General features: G+C 31.1%; 3 protein-coding genes across 3 annotated transcripts; 1 reads left to right on the top strand and 2 right to left on the bottom strand.

Moving 5' to 3' along the window:
• Positions 1 to 4,209: 4,209 nt before the first annotated feature.
• On the bottom strand, positions 4,210 to 5,454 carry LOC113851145 (transcription factor bHLH36-like). Its single transcript, XM_027481624.1, has 3 exons — positions 5,158 to 5,454; positions 4,406 to 4,750; positions 4,210 to 4,293 (listed from the first exon to the last, which is right to left on the bottom strand). Exons 1-3 carry the CDS (start codon positions 5,452 to 5,454, stop codon positions 4,210 to 4,212), a joined length of 726 nt encoding a protein of 241 aa, XP_027337425.1.
• An 8,555-nt stretch (positions 5,455 to 14,009) lies between these two features.
• Positions 14,010 to 15,731, top strand: LOC113850100. Its single transcript, XM_027480467.1, has 3 exons — positions 14,010 to 14,252; positions 14,577 to 14,692; positions 14,811 to 15,731. The coding sequence occupies exons 1-3, from the start codon at positions 14,133 to 14,135 to the stop codon at positions 15,286 to 15,288; spliced, it is 714 nt and encodes a 237-aa protein (XP_027336268.1). The 5' UTR covers positions 14,010 to 14,132; the 3' UTR covers positions 15,289 to 15,731.
• Positions 15,732 to 17,249: 1,518 nt separating this feature from the next.
• On the bottom strand, positions 17,250 to 19,710 carry LOC113850278 (subtilisin-like protease SBT1.2). Its single transcript, XM_027480747.1, has one exon. The coding sequence runs from the start codon at positions 19,632 to 19,634 to the stop codon at positions 17,361 to 17,363; it is 2,274 nt and encodes a 757-aa protein (XP_027336548.1). The 5' UTR covers positions 19,635 to 19,710; the 3' UTR covers positions 17,250 to 17,360.
• Between the last annotated feature and the right edge of the window lie 469 nt (positions 19,711 to 20,179).

The raw sequence follows: 20,179 nt of genomic DNA on the forward strand, positions 1-20,179 counted from the left end.
TTATAATTTCATATTTGAGATTGTGATTTATTTTCAATTGCAGGAGAAGTCGTTGAAGAGGCCACCTACTACTGGAGAGTTGTTTAAGGAGACACACACTCGCAGGCAGGACAAAAACCTGTGGGTTGATACACGATCTCAAGCCACATATGTAAGTCATAGTTATTGATAATATATGTTATTATTAGCGATTTATTAAATAGTTCTCCAAACTAATATCTAATTATCTGAACTGAACTGTAGGATGACTATATTCAAAGGCTTGAGGAAGCATCTTCTCAGAATTCAGAGTCAGTAGATGAGGATGCTATGTGGTCACAGACAGTGGGTGGCCTTTATAAAGGTCGCATTTATGGCATGGGGGCCGCTTTGCAGACTCTATATCCCCTGCATCTGTCACTGGAGATGCCCCTTCTCTTGCACCTGAGGATGTGGAGGACATGGTCCACACTCAGGTCCATGCCCTCAATGAAGAACTCCAGAAGTAGAATGAGGAGATGTGGAAGAGCAAAGAAAGTGCATGGAAGAAGAAGTGGGCAAAGAAAATGGAGAAGAAGATAGAGAAGAAGGTGGCGTCGAGAATGCAAAGGGAGGTCCAACAGCAGATGACGCAACAACATATGCAAATGCAGCAGATGCATGCTTATTTTGAGCTCATGAGAGCAAGCAGCTCTACACCTCCTCCTCCTCCTCTACCAGCTCCAGCACCACCGGTTTTCACCTCCATGCATCATTCCTCTACTGACTCCTTTTCTACTGATGATGATGCTCCTTCGGATTATGACCATACAGATTATTTCTGATAAAGACTTGTATTTTATTTTTAAATGTATTTATTTAGATGCTTTTTTGTCTTCCTTTGTAATAACATTTAAATTTTATATTTTATAAATCATTTTGGAATGTTTAGATGCCGAATCTATAGTTTCTATTTTGTTTATAAATTGTGATAATCAAGAACAGCAGGAAATAACTATCTATATAAACAAAAAAATATCAATAATAGTAAAATATATCACCGACAGATTACAGACGGACATAAACTGTCTGTAAATCCGTCTGTAAGGGAAAAAACTGTCTGTAATGCTCTAAAAATTCGTTTGTAAATCTGTCTGTATAAACAGACTTTTTAGTAGTGACAGATCAAGCCAATGACAGAGACACAGACAAAGACATATACTTATAATATGGTTTCAAGAGGTATCATTTTTTCTGCTCAGAGGGAGGGCCAAGCTCTGCTTTGGTCCACCATCCCTGAGCAAAAAACTTGTAAAGTGTAATGGGCCGAGCAAATGCAAAAAGAGAAAGTGAACTCACCAAGGCCTAATTCTACAATTGGTCAAGAGAGCAAAGTGAACCTGTCACCAAGGTCTCCTTCTACAACTACAGATGGCACTGCAAATTACGATTCTTATAATAGGGCCAGGGAGAAGTCCTTAGAGGAGACTAGAAAGCTGTCTTTCCAGGATACTAGCAAAGATCAGTACGAAGACTTATATTTAGACATGGGCTTATCCCCTCCTAGCGGAAAGAAATCACAAGCAATGCATGCTCCTTCCGGCACTGCGGAATCTAAATCAGCGACTTTCTCTCCTCAGGTCAATGGTTTTGGTATGAGTACTGCAACTACAACGACTAGTTTTGAGGATGACGAAGACGTATGACTTCATAGGGCCTATCACTCTACCAGTGGCTCCATCTACACTGTATCCAACTAAGCAGAATAAGAGGAAGAGAAGAATCAAAAGAGGAAGTCAGGCTAGCTCGAGATTTTGTTGGGGGATGATGCAGTCTCGACTACTCCAGATTGACTGCTAGAGGTTGGAGTAAGGGTCACTGATTATGATCTTACGGATATTACGTTTCAACCTTCGCTTCGAGACCCTCAGTAGACCTTACTACCGATGTCGATTCAGCTTATGATTCTGTTAATGATTGTGTGCCATTAACTCAGAGGGGAAATCAAACGAGACCCCACCCTGTTAGTTAGTAGCGCCGAGCGAGAAACGTCTGTTGACCTGAGGCTAGCAAGGTTTAAGTCGGAGAATCTTCTGCTTTGGTCACATTAGATCCAATTTTGAGTCATACACTTGGATTATTAATAGTGGAACAACATCTCATATTGCATCAACTCTTTCAATTTTTCATTCTCATATACATGTCCATAATTTTTTTGTCACTTTACCATATCATAATAGAATTCATGCACTATCTACTGATTCAGTTCATATTAATCCTAATCTAATTTTACATAATGTGCTTTATGTCCCTAGCTTTAGAGTTAATTTACTCTCAATACCTACTTTATTAACCTAATTTTCCAATGTTGTCATATTTACTAATAAGTCTTGTTTCTTTCAAAACAACCTCTCTTCAAAGGTGATTGACAAGGGTGATTTGCTTAAAGGGCTTTATGTCTTATAACAAATTTTTCCTATACAACATAGTTCTAATGTTAAATAAACTTGTTGACACTTTGTCTTTATCGCAAAATATTTCTCATGTTTGTGATATTTATCCTTTGGCTAAACTTAGATGTCTTTCATTTCCTTCTAATAACAACATGTGTACTGCTTCATTCGATTTAATTCATTATGATATTTGGGATCCATATCATATTCCCACTTATAATGGCAATAAGTTTTTCTTAACTATAGTATATGATTACAATAGATTCATTTGGACATATTTGTTGCAACATAAATCCGAAGCTACTGCATTACTTGTTAGATTTTCTCCACTAATTTAAAATCAATTTGGTAAAACAAGTAAACAATTATGATCTGACAATGCCAAAGAATTGGCTCTTACCTCATTTTTGCAAGAGGAAGGCGTTATCCATCAATTTTCTTGTGTTCAATGTCCTCAACAAAATACAGTAGTTGAAAGAAAATATCAACATCTTCTTAACATAGCTCGTGCTCTATATTTTTAGTGAAATGGAAGAATGCATTGCTACTAGTCACTTTCTTGGTCAACAGTGTTCTTAGTTCCATTATTGAAGTTTTCCACCTTCTTGATCAATAGCTCAAAATTTTACCTTATTTTGAGTAAAAAAGAATAAAATTGATTAAGTCTCTAAATCGTCTTTAATTTGAATATAATTATTTTTAATTTTACCTCTAAATTCAATAATTATTATATACTTTTCTTAAATATTTTACACAATGCAAAGTAAATATATTTTAGTATCAATGAATATTAAATTCAGAGTAATATAATTAGATAATTATTTAAAAAATATTATAATTTTAATATGTAATATAATATAAAGCATTATTAAATTTAAAGTTATAAAAGTGTAAGTTATAATTAATATTAAAATAATATTAATTAAGAGATTGAGCTATTATAATATTTTGTATTTTTTCACTTATATTTTCATTGTTGTTATAATTATCTTTTCCTATAGATTTGAGTGATGATGTTGTATTATTTTGAAATTTATCCTTCCATTCTTTCATTTTCTAACATTTTCTCTTCAACAATTTTTGTTGTTAAAGTTTATTAATAAGAGCTAAACTGTAGATTTTAAGTGAATAACCTCCTCTAACGACACACCATCTATGGGGATGAAAGATAACATTGAAGAAAATTCCACAACTTTAATAGCTTTTTATCACAATTTATAAGTATGGCCTATCTTATTGATGTATTTAATAACTTCTGAATAAATGCTATTATAAGATTGTTAGGTGTTGATACCTTCTACTTCGACTCAGCAATCTGATTAGGGTGCTTTTCTTTATTTTTATAATTTAGCAATAAGAACGGTAATGTGGGAAAGGATTGCGAAAGGGGAGCAGAACCTGAACCATGATGTAGAGTGTGCCAAAGAGGCTGGAAGCAAGCAGAAAAATCTAGAAATCAATTGTGGAATATTATTACTTGCGGCAATGCAGCTAAAACTTATTGGACGCCATGCGTGTAACAATTTATTGCTGAGATCAGCTTATTTAAGAAAAGTTAATATTCAAAAATATTTATCAACAGTATTATCCACTACAACTACATAGCTCGTGGTTGTCTAAAACTAGCTAGCATGTATTCCCGTAACCCATTATTGCTAATTACAACTTTCTATTCTTGCTATACCCATTATCTCCAAAAACCTTGAAGAGGAAGACGAAATAGCCATAACCATAAGCCATCCATCATTGGTGTGGATATACACGTACACTTTTTATCAACCTTCAGTTTCCATACAAATCATGACAAAAATCTAGCTAAGCTTAAGCTTGTTAGCTTTTGTTGTAGCTCAGAATGGTCCATTTTCCTTCCATCATTGCTCACCTGAATGAAAACTGGAATTAGAAGGCATTACCCAGCCAGAAGAGTGGTAGAACTAGTGGATACCTTATAACCCTAAATTTATATAGTTCCTGAAAAGGAGCAAGACTGTTACCTCCGATTCAATGGTATGAATTAACCTTCCTTTCACTTTAGTTGAATTGCAATTGACAATTCTGAGTCCTTCTCTGACTAGAGCTTGGAGCACTCTAGAAAGAGGAAGCCCTTCTTCATGTTCAGTGTTTATGACAACCTCGACTCCTATCCAACACTGTCTAACTGTCACCACATCCTGTTTTGCTGCTTCGGAATTTTCCACCGTTTTTTCCATGTGGTAAGAGCTAGGGTTGCACAATTTTTTATGCCCATCTCTCTTGTTACTTAGCTCCTCGATCTTTTTTTGAAGATGTTTGATATAATTCATCGCCTGGTGCATGTGATCTGATATTGAACGCGTTCCCTAAAACCTTCACAACAGTACTGTTATATAATATTCCTTCAAAATATTTTTAGTAAAAAATATTATTTTTATATGCTTATTTATTTAATATATAAGTTATTAATTTAACTATTTAATATTATAAATATTTTTAAATATAGTATAAATTTATAACATATATATTACTATTTTGTTATAGTTAATAAATTTTCATTATTTAATTTTTATAAAAAGAGATCAGAAGGAGTATTCAAGTGAAGGAGGATTCAAGTTGCAAGCTAACTAAAACTTTGACAAAAAAGTATATTCGGAGTTCGAACATGCTGATCTATGTATCTATTGCAACATTGTGTGTGTGTGTGTGTGTGTGAGAGAGAGAGAGAGAGAGAGAAAGGAGGGACAAAATGAAAAGGGAAAATAAGAGTGACCTTGAGGTATTCTACAGGGAGTAATGACCGTAGAGAAGCGTGAAGAGTGGCCATTTCTTGCCTTCTTTGTCTTTCAACATCTCTGTGCATAATCTTCCTCTTTTTGACTTCACCAGGTTTACGATCAAGTTCATCGAAAGATAATAATGGTGATGATTCATGACGCCAATTTCCAAAGCTCAACAGCAGGTGGGAGGGGAGATTGGGGCTGATGATCTTCTTTTGGGGACAAGAAGGTAGGGGGAAAACGTTGGAACAATGGTTTGTTTGGTCAAATTGGAACACGTAGTCGTCCATGTCCTGGAAGTCTATTAATTCTCTTATCTCTATGACAAAATGTTCGGCCATGTATATTTAAGGGCCTAATTAAGCTATTATATTTTCCGCTGATCACAGTCAAGATGATATAAGAAGTGACCTCAATGAAGCTGCTACAACCTTATATTTTAGCGCTGTTTATTTGGGGGCTTGGCATCATTGTTTAACAACATAAACATGTCACAGAAACAATTGATATTTAATTATATATGAGAATGAAACTGTACGCGTTGTTTTGTTCTCATAAGTTTCAACTATCCAAATATTCAATTATTTTAAGTATACCTACGTTCGTTTTTATTTCAATCACGTTACTCTAATGTCTTTCCTCTCAGCGTAGGGCTTTAATTTATGCTTGCAATAATGAATTAAATAGTCACGCTGATCTAATCATTTTTGGCACGTATAAATATCCCCATCTCATATTACTTCTCTTCAAATTCAAAATTTACACTCTATTTTGAGAATAAATTATATGTATTACACATTCTAGTATATTTTAATGTAAATAATTATGAGTAATTCTCAATTATTTTCCCTCATTGTTGGAATTTTCAACATCACAAACATTTAGTTTTAAGCTTTTATTAATTATCAGTTTTTGACTTTAGAAAATAAAATAAAAAATATAGATGGAATTTTAAAGCAGATGATAAGGATGTTTAAAACTTTATTTTAGATTCTAAAATGACGATCTTAATAATTAAAGTGTTCAAATTAACTGTTTATATGTGACATCGTCAGTTATAATTATGCCAAGAAATTAATTAAAGTGTTCAAACTTTATATGTACTTATTCATCTTATTTACGAAAGAAGTTTGAGTATAATATTTAAAATTACAAGTATAATTTATCAAATATTATAATGGTGAATTCTATCTTTCGTTAATTAATTGACCAAATATAGTTTCAATGTTCTGAGAATAATAATAAATATTTATATATAACCGTTTAAAGGAAGTGTAATCTTCCGTCAAAAAGAAGAAAAAAGAAACAAGAAGGATGGGTAATCTTACCTAAGCTCCAAATGCTTTTTTTTTTTTTTTTTTTGTATATTAGTCAAATTGGCATGCTAAGAAATGCAGTTTTTTTCTAAAGGTCATGTGTAGTTTTAAAAATGTTATCATAAAACTAGTGAACGAGATTAATGGTAGTTGAGAGAGTAATATTAGGATTTTGAATCAGGATTCAAGAGTTTAGGAGAGAGTGGTATCACAAAAATAGTGCACGAGGTTGATAGTAATAAGATTTTGATATTAATATTTTAAATATGAGTTCAATTCAAAAGTTTAGAAGAGAGTGATTGGACTCTAAATTTAAGGGATAACTTTTTTATTTATATACCTTCAAATTTGTTACCAGTTTAATTAACCCAATTATAATTTTCTTTTCTTTTTTACTTGAATTAGTTTGTTAATGTCATAGACCTTTTTTTTTCCCCAACACTCTTTGTTTTTAATTTCGAGTCTTTTTTTTTTAATTTGAAATCTAATACTATAGAATTTTGAATATAAACTCAATTTGAAAAAAGGTGTTAGACTTTAATTTGAATATTGTTTGATTTGTTATTGATCGACCAACATGAGACTTTATTATTGTAATAGATAGTGTATTTATAAAGACAATTCAATACTTAAATTAATATTTATACTAATAAGATAACAACAGCAACAGCAAAAATACATTACATGCTTTATGATAGAATATGCAACTTGTTCTATAGTGTCAAAATAGGGTGATGCACAATATTATAACACAAGAGTGAACTCATGTGGTATGCTAGCATAACATCATAATTAAAGATTAGGAATGCCCTTGTAATAACAGGAGTAAGTCATGACTGTGATATCCTAAATATAGTAAAATAAAATCTATAGGGATTTTCTGTAACTATTAAGAAACTTACCCTTATAAGTTATATGTAGCAATGTGAATTTTCAATTTTATTCTGATTCTGGTGAGTAGTATAAACGTAGATCAGCGAGTGACGATTTTTCTTCAATTTATTACTTGGCAACCACGGAACCTAGATACGCAAATGATTTTATAACATTTATTAGTGATACAATTATTGAAACAAAATAGGATAAGTATTGACCAACTGATCTAATTGGGTCCCGCATCTTTAAATTATAGGAGGCCGATTTTTATTTTTATTTTTGAAATTTAAATCAGTTTTTTTTTTTTCATTTCAAGTAATTAAAAGGAACAAAGTTTTGATTATTTATTCATAGTATTTAATAAATATTTTAATGCTTTGACATATATATTTTTTAATGTTTTTAGAGTATTCAATTGCCTTAATTACTAGATGAGCAATTAATCCTCGAAAATATGTCGAACGTAAAAAAATCTCGTATATATATAAGCAATTTTTTTTTGTTCCCTTTTTTATTTGCATACATAAATATGTAAGTATATACACGTACATTACTTATTACTTTTAATTATTATTGTGGAAAATTAATTATAACTTTGTATATACACAAAAATAAACATTTTTTCACTTGAAAAGATACAATAATTTCACAGTTACCTCCTTTTTGCATGAAATACACACACACAAACTGAATGATCCTAGACAAAAAGGAAAAACAAAAAATGCAATGATCGCCAAAAGGTTAGTTGTATATTGAATTTTTCATTACTTTCCATACTAGTTAATGATAACTTATTTGATTTTTTAACAAGGTTTATAGATTAATTATTGAACCAATTATAATATGTTCTTAATAAAATCTAGTGTGCATATTAAAAAAAAAAAAAACTGACACTTGACCTTGACCCTACGGTTGGCTCGTGCTTAGTAAATTTGAAGAAACGCGTGCATGCGGTGAAGTGGTGTATCCTTGGGAATAATATATATTCGCCGGCTTGTTCATATGATTAATCAAAATTATAAATTATTTCAATGCATGTTAATTGTTTTATTAATTATATTTTGTTCGGGTGTCTTAAATTAACATTCTTCGGTCATACGAACAACTTTTCCCGTAAGTGTTGTTATCATCGATGCATACACATGACTTAGATTAATCAGGTATATATTTTCAGACGAAGTTTATAATAATATCACCACGTGTCAAGTTGTCTTTGATTCCAACAAATTAATGTTCGCATTTGGTGATATTAAAATAAGCACGCGGTTTGATTCGTGAATCTTAATATAATTACTAAAAAATTGTCTACTATCAAATAAAAAATGTGGAGCGTCACAACTTATTTTAATATATTTTTTACTTAATAAAAATTAAGTTATTAATATATAAGTTTATATTAATGATAATAACAAATTATTTTTGAAGACTTATTTAAAAAAAAAGGAACTAATTAAAAAAATTTCATTTTTTTAAAATTAAAACCTTATTTTACGACAGCATAATCCGCAGTTTGGAATTAGATATTTGGTTTGCTAGACCTCTCCTGTCCCCAATGTTGATGAAAGGGAGAAGTGGAAGCTCAATCTCTGCAACTATATCATTATTGAATTTATTAATATCTCATCAGTTTTTATTTTATTTTTTTCGTACACTTTTTGGATTAGAATTATCAATATAGATTTGGCCTTTAAATCAATGACTCACAAGTTGCTTGAGTTTGTAAAAAAAATAAATAATAAGTTTATAAAAATTGTGAATTATCATATTTTAGCATATTCAACTCGTTATTTTATTTTTAAAAATATTTTATTATTAAATTTACTACTTAATAATTTATTAAAATTTATTGTTTAATGGTACTAATTATTAAAGTTTAACAGCAAAATTATATGATTTTTTAATTATATATATATATATTTATTTATATGTTTCAATTTTTTTATATATTTTGCTATATTTTAATTTTTTATTTTATAAACTAACTCTAAAGCTAATCCACAGAGTTGACAGATTTTAATTTAGATTATTTTTTTAAAAATTAAGTTGTCTCATCTAAAATGTTACTTCGAGTTCTGAAAATTTTTCTTAAAAGAAAAACTTCGATTAAAGATGGCCATGCTCTATCATTATAACAATAAATGAATATCTCCTGATAGTGGTTGTTGATCACACAGACAATATATGATATTATGTGATGTTCAATTCATGTCCAATTGAGGCTTGTTAAACAAATTGTACAAAATCAAGGTTAACATAATGCCCTTTGTGTATCAATTTATATACTACTTTTAAAAGATTGTCAGCAAAGATGCATAATGTATATATATATAACTCATGTTTAAATAAAAAAATTTAATTTTATATTTTTTTATTTATATACCTTTTAACATTGATTTTATAAATTTGAAGACTGCACAGATTAATTTTAATTTATTTCAAATTATGTGATGACACTCCATTTAAAGAGTATGTAACGACAAATAATTGAAAATTTTTTCTAATAATATGACGCATAGATGATGGAATGATGATGTAATACTCGCATAGGATTAAAACTAAAATTTTATTTATATTTTTAAAATTATTGTTAACTTACCATTTTTTTTATAAATATGTTTTGATTTTATAAATTTAAAGATCGTACTGAGTTTATTTTTAGTTTATTTCAAATTAAACGATGACGCATCGGTAAAAAGAGTATATAGTGACAAATCATTGAGAAATCAAATTCCAGTAATAATATGACGCGCGGATGATCGGATAATGATGTAATACTAATCAGAACTAAATGCTTAGTCTGAATATTTTACATACTAGTTAATAATTTAATTCGGATGGCGTGCGCGTCACTCATTTCTTCCCTCTTCTGTATTAAAGGCAAGTCATTTAGATCACTTTTCTTGCCGATGAATTTTAAGTAATTAACATAACAAACTTGCTAATCAATGTTCGTTTTTATGAAATTATATTAAAATATATTAAAACATGAAAATAAGTCTATTTTATATTTTTAATAAATATGTTTATCTCTTAATTAGTGTTCTAAAAATATTAATTAGTATCTTTTAATATAATTAGATTTAAATTATTTCCTTTACTTGATGTACTTAATTTTTGTAGTATAAAGAAAATGAATAAGAAAGAAACTAGAAATTGTGTGAAAACAAAGTTTTCATGTTTCAAGTGTCTAAGATAGTCTATATTTGTCAATGACATGTTTTTTTATTTTTTTAGTTAAAATAAATTTAGAGTTTTCACTATAATTGCAAGTCATATAGCTATTGTCAAATATATTACGTTGGATACAAAAAATTATTTTAAAGTAAGAAGACAAAGAAATATAATTTATAAAAAAGTTCGTTGTTTAATACAATATTTTTAACAAAAATTATTAAACAATTCATTATTCTTTCATACATATTAGATAAATACAAATGAACAAATAACAAATATATTTTAGGTTGAACAAAAAATGGTATTAGATTAAACATATTTTGATGAAGCGATTTTTTTAATACTAAATATTGTATTGATCAATAAGTTAATTATTATCGTGATGTTGTGATCTTTGATACAATTTTACTTTATGATGAAACAACAACAAAAATTAAATGATTTTAAGACATTCTTAGAAGCACATCATAAAAAAAAATTACCAACTAAAAATTAAATGATTTTAAGACATTCTTAGAAGCACACCATAAAAAAAATTACTAACTATATTTATTGATCAAGATTAAATAATGGCTAAGGCCCTAGTTGAAGTTATACTTGAGACACATTATACTTTGAACATATGGGACTAGATGTAAAATAGAACAAAACACTTTGATAATTTGATGAAGGGTAGAAGATATTTTTTAAGAGATTCTAAGAGATGGACTTTGATACATTAATTGACTTCGTGCAAACTTGAATTAAAAGGTTGAGGATTACAATGTTTCTAACAAGAATTGGATCAAATCAATATAAGCTATTAAGAAAAAATGGACATTTTGTTACAAGAAAGAAATATTTACACTTAAGATGCAAAATATTCAATTAAGTGAAAGTTTAAATTTTAATTTCAAAGCTTGTATAAAACTTAGAATTGACATAAAATAATTCTTTGCATAGTTTAAAAATATTGTTGAAGACAAATGTTACAAATAGTTAATTTGTGAGTATAAATCTCGTCATAACCTAACAATATTGAGATATGATATATCTTTCATACTAATACAAATGGATAAAAATTACACAATATTGTATTTATTCTTGGCATGTTGCTTATAAAAAATGATTGAATCTCCTCATTTGTTTGAATATGTCATTACTATAGTTTTCCAAGAGAGATCATAGAGAATATCACTTAATCATGCCTCAAAGTCTATATATTGCAATTGTAAAAAAATTAAAACATTTAACAAACTTTATTCTCATGCATTGAAGGTTTTTTAAGCGAACAATATCAAAGTTGTGCTTGAAAAATACATCAATAAGAGTTAGATAAGAGAAGGTTGCTCTGATAGTGTACAAAATGTAAAGGAATAAATGTTGACAAAGATCCTACACTTACTGTTATACAACGATATCGACAACTAACTTTTAAAATGATTAAACTTGTGTATGAGGTATCTACTTCCAAATAATACTCCCACTTTGTAGATTAAAGTGTAAACGTTAATTATCGTCAAATTACACACCGTCAATTACAATAACAAAATATTAAGAGTCACAATAATGATGTTATTACAGTAGTCATCAATGACTGTACATAACCAAAGAATTTTAAGTAACAATCAAGTATAAAGAAAAATAGGTATAAGCGATTCAAAAGTTGAGTTGAGATAAAAGGAAAAAATAATGTTCTAATTAGAAGTTAATCACAAAGTCAATATTTATAGATACATATGTCAATGCATATAATAATAAATAAGTCAATTTATTTTTTTCTTATTATAACAATGTGTTATTTATTTTGTCAATATTTTAAAAATATTAATTCATTCTTTCTGAACCCTATGACATACATTGTTTGATACTTTCATCTTATCATTTTCTGCACACTTTCAACAATGCACACTTTCAACAATCAAGTTAGTTTTACTATATTATTAATAGTAAGATCATTAAACTTAAAAATACAAAGTTTTATTTTCTTACTTCATTGTATGATTTTTAGTATTTTGTCTTTTTTTTTTTTTGCAGGAACCTTTTGATAATACAACTCATTCAATTTTTTATTAACTTTAATTTTATTTTGTACCTTATTTACTTCATTCAATGTTAGTTGTATTTCTCTAATCATATAAACATTATAAATGTATATTTTAACATTATTTGATGTATTTATTTTGTGATAAATTTCGTTTAGTTGTTTGATGTGTTTGAATTTTAATTTTTTATAATCTATAAACAATTTTTTGCATTATTCACTTAAGTTAAACATAATTTGTTGAAACAAATATTTCACTTAAACTATTTAGTCTTCGCTTAAGTGAAAACTAAATATTCTTGCAACATTTTTCTTTATTCAATTTTCATTTAAGTCAACTATGTTTTGCTTATAGAGAGACACATCACCTATGCAATCTAAGCTTCGCTTAAACAAGTTTAAATATTTAAGATAGTATGCTTTTTATTCAATTTTGGTTAAAGAATTTATATTTTATTTAAAGAGACATATTATTGCTTAAGCCAAAATCAATTTTCTTGTTTAGTAGTCTCTGTTAAATTTTTATTCTAAATTATTAATATTCGTTTAAGTAAATATTTTGCTTAAAAAGTTTGTGACTCACTTAATCGTATTATAATTTACTCGCTTATAAATTTGCTTAAACTAAATTTTATCTTGTTTAAACATGAATTTTAAATTTTGCTTAAGTAAATTTAAATGTGCTTAAACAAAAATAAAATTAAACATTTTATTCTTATACAAATTGAAAAGAATCTAAATTCTTAATAGAGATATAGTTAAAATGTACTTAAAAGATTAGAAATTAATTAAAAAATTTGTTAAATAATTAATTATTTTCTTTATATAAATCATTATATACTTATGATGACTATCCAAATCATGCTTCTCAATTCTTTTTGAGTTTTCTATTGACACCTATGATAATTCTTATAAATTTAATTTTTCATATATTATAAGTTTTAATGTAAATATGTAAACTTTACGATTATAATTAATTTAAATAATTATTACAGTGATATTTAATAATTTGAAACTAATTAAATTAAAATCTAAAATAAATATTTAATCACCACAATTATTCATTTATTAGAGAATATTATTACAGATAAATAGTTCACAAGGTGGAAAAATTTATTGGTCCATTAACAAGAAATACATTATAATAAAATTATTTTTAAAAAATATTTTAATTTAATTTATAACTATAAATTTTATTTCTAAAATTTAGAACAAAGTGAAAACATTATAATATATAAAATACAATATAACTCACGTAATATCTTCAGATAAATTTAATTTTAAAAAATAAATACCACATAGTAGTAAAGTAGTCCAAGAGAATAATATAAAATCTTAAGCTCTTATTAAGTAGAATTTTTAAGAGCATTAATTAGAAATTAATGAATATTTTTTTCTTAAACATTATGCTAAAAATTCATTAATAATAAATTTTAATAACTAATGGCATATCAGTTAAGAATTATCTAAAGTTTCATATCAAGCGTAGGTTGATATTTATCTGCCGGGTTAGACAGAAGAAAGAGGAATATGGGGAGCGTAGTTTGTGTGTGTTGCGAGGAGGGAATGTGAGTGAGTGATGGGAAGCAGGGAAGAATCAGAAGTAGTGGTTGGCAAGGAAGAGGTTATCGCAAAACTGAAGGACGATGGCGACTTTGACAGGCTTCGTCTTAAGATCGTTCGTAAGCTCAAGGATAACGTAAGCTTTCTTCTAATTCTCTATTCCTTAATTTCTATTCATCTCGTTTTAGGGTTTCTATCATATTCTGAATTTGTGCCTCTTATCATGGAATGTAAAACAAAAAGAAAAATTGCTGAAGCTTGCTTTACAGTTACATAACTGGACATTACATTCAACACAATATCGAATTATTCAGATTAATTATAATTTGTATTTGTCAGTAGCAGTATGACGAGTTTTTAGAGCTTCGTATAATGGGCCATTATGATTTTAATTTTTCTAATTTAACGGTTGACTGTATGATTGCGTGTAAGTAATACTGAATCCAACAATTTATGACAGGGAGAGTTACGACAACATATTACCTCAATTGTGAAGCAGTCAGTGGCGCTAAATCGTGCTGGAGCGGAAAATATGAAACCTAGACAACTTTCCGATGCCATATATGAAGAAGTTGGGTATGTTACCCCATATTTAGCTATTGTGTAATTATAAATTGCATTTTTTTTGCAGTCATACTATGTCTCTGTATACTCATTTTAGAAGTTTTATTTTGCATTTTTTTTTTTTAACTAGTGACAAGGTGATGAGCCAGATATCTGATAGTTTATGGCAAATAATTCGATCAAGTGACGGCATGAAAAGTGAAATAATGGAAACAGTGCAGTCTGTCTATGACAAACTGGCAAACCCGAAAGGGAAAGATGAGGTTCCCACATCTGATATGAAGCCAATTCTGAGACAAGGTGAAACGGCTTCAAATACTGAGGTTGATGATAATTTGCACGAAAATGAGCCAACAGAGCCACCGGGTTTCACTCTCTTACCTAATCATCTGAATAACAACAATCATGAGGACCAGGATAAAGGGAAGGTGCAGGTTCAGAAACAAGGATTGACTGCAGAGGGGAATGAAGATTCCCATCCATCGCAGGATACACTTGAAGATGATATTAATAGCAATGCGCCCCCTGGATTTTCAATGAATGTGGAGCCCAATCCGTCTTCGTATTGTAGTGATGAAGACCCTGATGTGCCTCCTGGTTTCGGTTGATGAATTAGGTGTTTCAATTTTTCTTCTGTTCTGCAACCCTTGCTGTCGTTGGATGTCACACATCGAATTTTCTGTTTTTGATATTGACTGAGCCATAGAAAAACATGCGACGGTCTAGAGGTCTCTTGACATCCTGATCTAATATTGGATGCATTATTTATTCTAATTAGCAGAAGGTCAACTATTACATGTAATTTTTGTGGGAACTAATCCCAAAATTTTCTGAAATGAATGCTAGATCTTCACAATGAATTTTGTTAAGAGCTATTGATCAATAGAAGCCCTCTTCACAAGAGCTTGGAGTTTCTGTATATGTTTCATTACTTAGTTGTTTCTGTACAAATTTGGTGAAATAAAACTAGTTTAAGTCGTAAGAGTATCTGTTTCAGCACTTGTTTTGGAGTTCCGTAAGACATAAATAATGTGTTTCTGTGAGTGGTTTCTATTTATTTTCCCCCATTCCCATGCTCTTCTTATTTTGTTGTGTTCTAATCAGTACCTAGTACATTTGCTAAATCTTTCTGTTTATTCAGCTGATTGAGATTTTCCTAAGTACATAGTTATCAATTGTAGCAATTAGCAAATACCACCATTTATAGCACTGAGATGGAGTGTTATGGCTGCTGGAAACTCATAGTGTTGCTTTGCCCAAATAGTGGCAGCAATTGCTGCTGAATAGCATCCAAATTGCAGAGGATAGCACCGGTGTACCATAAAGTGCCAACCCTCTTCACACCTCAGCCCCTCCATTTTCTAGTCTAACCCTGATAGCCCACAGATATATCAGCCAAGCTCACCATATTTTTGCCTTATCCACCCTTTTTGCCTCCAGCCCCATTCATTTTCTGGCCAAGCTCTCCTCTTTGCTGCCTTTCTTTCTGTCTTTTATTTTGTTTTTCCTTTGCTTTTTGTCATCCTGTCTTCTTCCTTCTGGTTCTAATACAAGTGTATGCACAGCCAAATTTTGTTCTGTCATTCTTATCTTTTTTCCCTTTTCAACTTCTGTATTTTTTTTATTTTTCAATCTAATATGAAAAGACATTGCTGGCCCCCTTTTTTTTGAGATTTCACTTCATTATCTCTTTACACCTCAAACCCCAGTTTTGCAGTTCAAAAAACAGAGGACTGACAACAGGGCGAAGGTTAAATGCTGATCTGTTGCAACTTAACTAAGACATATATGAGATATCTTTGTTTTCTTATGTCAATTATCGCGTAGTGTGTTCTTCACATTCCTCTAATTATTTTGTTGCATCTCTGTTTCTCTGTAAAATTCAATATCTTCCATTTTTTTTACTTCCTATGTTCTCATTGCTTTCATTGTTAATTGTAGCTTAAATTAATGGTGAATATATGTTAGACTATGAGTTTTGATTGTTAATTATGAACTTATCTTTAATTTTTGCTATCATTATTTAAAGCATTTATTTGTATAGTATAAATTATAAATCACTTGTATTTAAAATATTTGGTTTAGTGGCCATCCTGCTAGTGGTCTTGGGGTTGACCAATTTGTGCTGCTACCTAGGATTGATAGCCAAGTCTATGTACTTAACATGAGATTATAAACATCTTCAAATTTATGGTTTACACATCAATTAGTTAGTCTTGCATATTGGATGCTTCGAAAGTTTTTATTGAAAGAAATATCTGGCATCTATCCGCATTTGCTGTGAACCATGGTTATTGGGTATAACACTAACACCCTTGTAATTTTTATTTTGGTTTATGTTGTATCTTCCTTTCCATAGTCCACTATTATTCCATCTCATATTTTGAAAAATAAGCTTTCATTGTTTTGTTAGCTGACAAATTTTATCTATTAAGAGAATTTGTTTTTTCCATTTCTTTTTTTCACGATCATGACAACTTGAAAAGTAAGAGTTCAAAACCTTCTGGTTATCTAGTTTAACTTTTGCTTTTGCATTGATGGAATGAAAATAGAAAAGAAAATGCTGCCAAGGTACGATTGAGATTTGTCACTTAACACTTGTTGTAGCTAGCAAGGCAATTATCTGACCATTACGGTGGTTCTCTTGTAGCACTGGTTGCTGGTTGCAAACGTTATTGTCTTAAACAAATTTGACCGAAATAGGGCTCCTTACAGTGTGTTTAGCAGAGACCCACTGTAAAAACCCTTGAGCATATTGCCCCATCTCATAACCCGATCCTACACGGCTGAATGTCACTGAATACGTCTCTTTCTGGTTCACCTTTGAAAAGTCAAGTTTATCTGGTTGGACCTTCACATCAACCCCTTCTGGTACCGTAACCATGACAACGTAAGATGAATAGGCCTCACCCACGTTTGTTACAGTCCTTGTGAATGTCTGCGAGGAAGCAAGCACAACCGAAAATGAGGGATAGTTGAGCTCTCCTTCGGGAATGCTTGAAGTCTCAGAGCACTTAATCGTTTTATGTGCAATGAGCCCAACTTGTGTATCACTATAGCCTAAACCACACAGATAAGGTATATAATCATCAGGTTGGATATCATAAACTAATCCAGGGTCGTTTGCATTTGATGGATTCACCTGGCCGGAACCTGTGGCAAAGATATCTGCTGGATGAAGTGTTTCATCAACAATTAGTTTGTGTTCTAAATTTATTATGTCTGCAGAAGTCATTATGGCAGATTTTATAGCAGCTGGTGACCATTGAGGATGAGAACTTTTGAGCAAAGCAGCAACGCCACTAAGATGGGGGCATGACATTGATGTGCCAGACATAATGTTGAAAGTGAGTTTCGAATTGGTGGTGTTATCCAGGGGGAATGGCCAGGAAGCTAGGATGTTCACGCCTGGTCCTACGATGTCTGGTTTCAAAATACCAGGACTTGGCAAGTTGGGACCTCTTGAAGAGAAGGATGCAATGGCAGGAGATAGGGACTTTCTAATTATAGTTCCCTTGAATAAAATGGTTGCTGTAGGGGTTGCAGTTGAATTTATATATACTTTAATCTTAAGTCCAGCATCATAACTTACATGTGTTGCAGGTAGGACATGTACATCAGCTGCGAGACTGAAGCCATTGGTTTCATCATTCATTAGAATCATGGCTGCACCTCCTACTCTTTTTACTTCCCCTCCTTTGGCAATTCTTGCTATACCCCCTCCTCTCTCGCACAAAACAACCTTGCCTCTGAAATCAACGTCATGCAAGGACCCATTAGCACAGAATGCAGAGTTTTGATTGCCATTCTTTCCAGCATACACTAAGGGTAGCAGTGTTGGAGAAAAATTGGAAGGCTGGAAAACAGATTCACCATCAAATTCATGCCCATCTCCTAGTTTTGCTGTTGCTACAATGCTTCTGTCGATGGTGCTTGCTCCAACTGTGAGGATCCATGGGGCTCCGTTAATTAAGGATCCATTGAAAGGGCCAAAGTTTCCTGCTGCACAACTTACAATGATTCCCCTCTGAGTAGCTGCAAATGCACCTACTGCAGTGCTATCATTGAAAAAAGGAAGGGGCTCACTTAGACCAAGAGATATTGATAGTACATCTACGCCATCCTCCACAGCTGCTTCTATTGCAGCCAGTATATCGCTCTCAGGGCAGTCTTCTCCAAAGCATACTTTATAAATCGCAAGGTGAGAGTGAGGGGCTATCCCTGCTGCTGTGCCTTTGGCATTTCCTAGTACTTCAGCATAATCAACAAAAGCACCAGCAACTGTGCTTGCTGTGTGAGTCCCATGTCCATCCTCATCAATCGGGGCCTCTGCTTTCTCTCCTTTCATTGCCATAGCTGCGAGGTTGAATGACCTTGCTCCAATTAGTTTGTTGTTACAAGCTGTCACATTAAGTTCACACCTCCCTTTCCATTTGGATGGTGGTGGCGGCATTCCTACATCACTGAATGAAGGATGACCAGGAGTGATTCCAGAATCCAGCACCCCAATAATAACTCCCTTTCCAAAGTTTGATTCCTTCCATAATCCCATTTGTGGCTGCAACCCCAAGAATTTTGGGCTATGTGTGGTTTGAAGATGTAGTATCCTTTCAGGATGAGCTGAAATAAAACCATTCTTCTTTTCCACAGCTCTCAGCTCTTCTTGAGTGAGTCTTGCAGCAAAACCACTCATCACATTCCTGAATGAATATATCACTCGTGGCTGTTCCTTAGTGCTCATAATAGTAGGTGGTGGCATGAATGAATGATACCAACTCTCTAAATCCTCTAATTCAGTAAATGTCTTGCTCTCTGGTCCCTTCACATGAATAATGTACGTTTTTGAACTGCTTGTAGCAGTGGTCTCAGTGGTAGGGGTCAGTTCACTTCCTTGATCAAAATGAATAAGGAAGCACAACGCCAAAGTGAGAGCAATTAAACGGAAAGAATCCATGTTCAGCAGAAACTTTACTTTCTCTGCTTGATGGAAGGATGAAAGGCAGAGGTTTAGCTGAGTGTGCTTTAAACGTACGCACAATATCAATATATATTTAGGAACTAGATCTTGTACGATCCTAATAGAGAATAGAACAAGGCCGGCATATTTTTCAGTATCATTAATGTGTTACTGATGGAATGTAATGAGCTTGGCCGGCATGGATATATATGTCGTGAACTTACTATAAATTTGTGGCGCCCACTACCTTTTGGTTCTCAAAAGACAAATAAAATAAAATAAAAAGTGGCGCAAACCGTTTCTAATAGAGAAATTGCCAGACCCTACAAGTAAGACTTGGCTTTTCTTTTTATGAAGTAACAGTAAAACTTTGCTTGAGGCCTCCAAAATTACGCAAAATTGAAATCAAAGTCATCCATATACTGATTGTTAACTTGTTATAAATGTTAATTACCAATTACGCATATAATATTCATGAAATATTATCAATAATTCCTAATATTTCAAAGTGAATTAGTTTTTCAAATTAAAGCTAATAGAAT

This window comes from Abrus precatorius, unplaced genomic scaffold, assembly GCF_003935025.1.
Source record: "Abrus precatorius isolate BTA unplaced genomic scaffold, Abrus_2018 Scaffold9, whole genome shotgun sequence".
Classification (NCBI taxonomy): domain Eukaryota; kingdom Viridiplantae; phylum Streptophyta; class Magnoliopsida; order Fabales; family Fabaceae; genus Abrus; species Abrus precatorius.

Coding starts and splice junctions, on each gene's coding strand:
- LOC113851145 (XM_027481624.1), bottom strand. CDS start 5,454: ATGGACGACTACGTGTTCCAATTTGACCAAACAAACCATTGTTCCAAC. Junction 4,751..5,157: donor TCCCTGTAGAATACCTCAAG/GTCACTCTTATT, acceptor TGAAGGTTTTAG/GGAACGCGTTCAATATCAGA. Junction 4,294..4,405: donor TTCATACCATTGAATCGGAG/GTAACAGTCTTG, acceptor GTTTTCATTCAG/GTGAGCAATGATGGAAGGAA.
- LOC113850100 (XM_027480467.1), top strand. CDS start 14,133: ATGGGAAGCAGGGAAGAATCAGAAGTAGTGGTTGGCAAGGAAGAGGTT. Junction 14,253..14,576: donor TTCGTAAGCTCAAGGATAAC/GTAAGCTTTCTT, acceptor AATTTATGACAG/GGAGAGTTACGACAACATAT. Junction 14,693..14,810: donor GCCATATATGAAGAAGTTGG/GTATGTTACCCC, acceptor TTTTTTAACTAG/TGACAAGGTGATGAGCCAGA.
- LOC113850278 (XM_027480747.1), bottom strand. CDS start 19,634: ATGGATTCTTTCCGTTTAATTGCTCTCACTTTGGCGTTGTGCTTCCTT.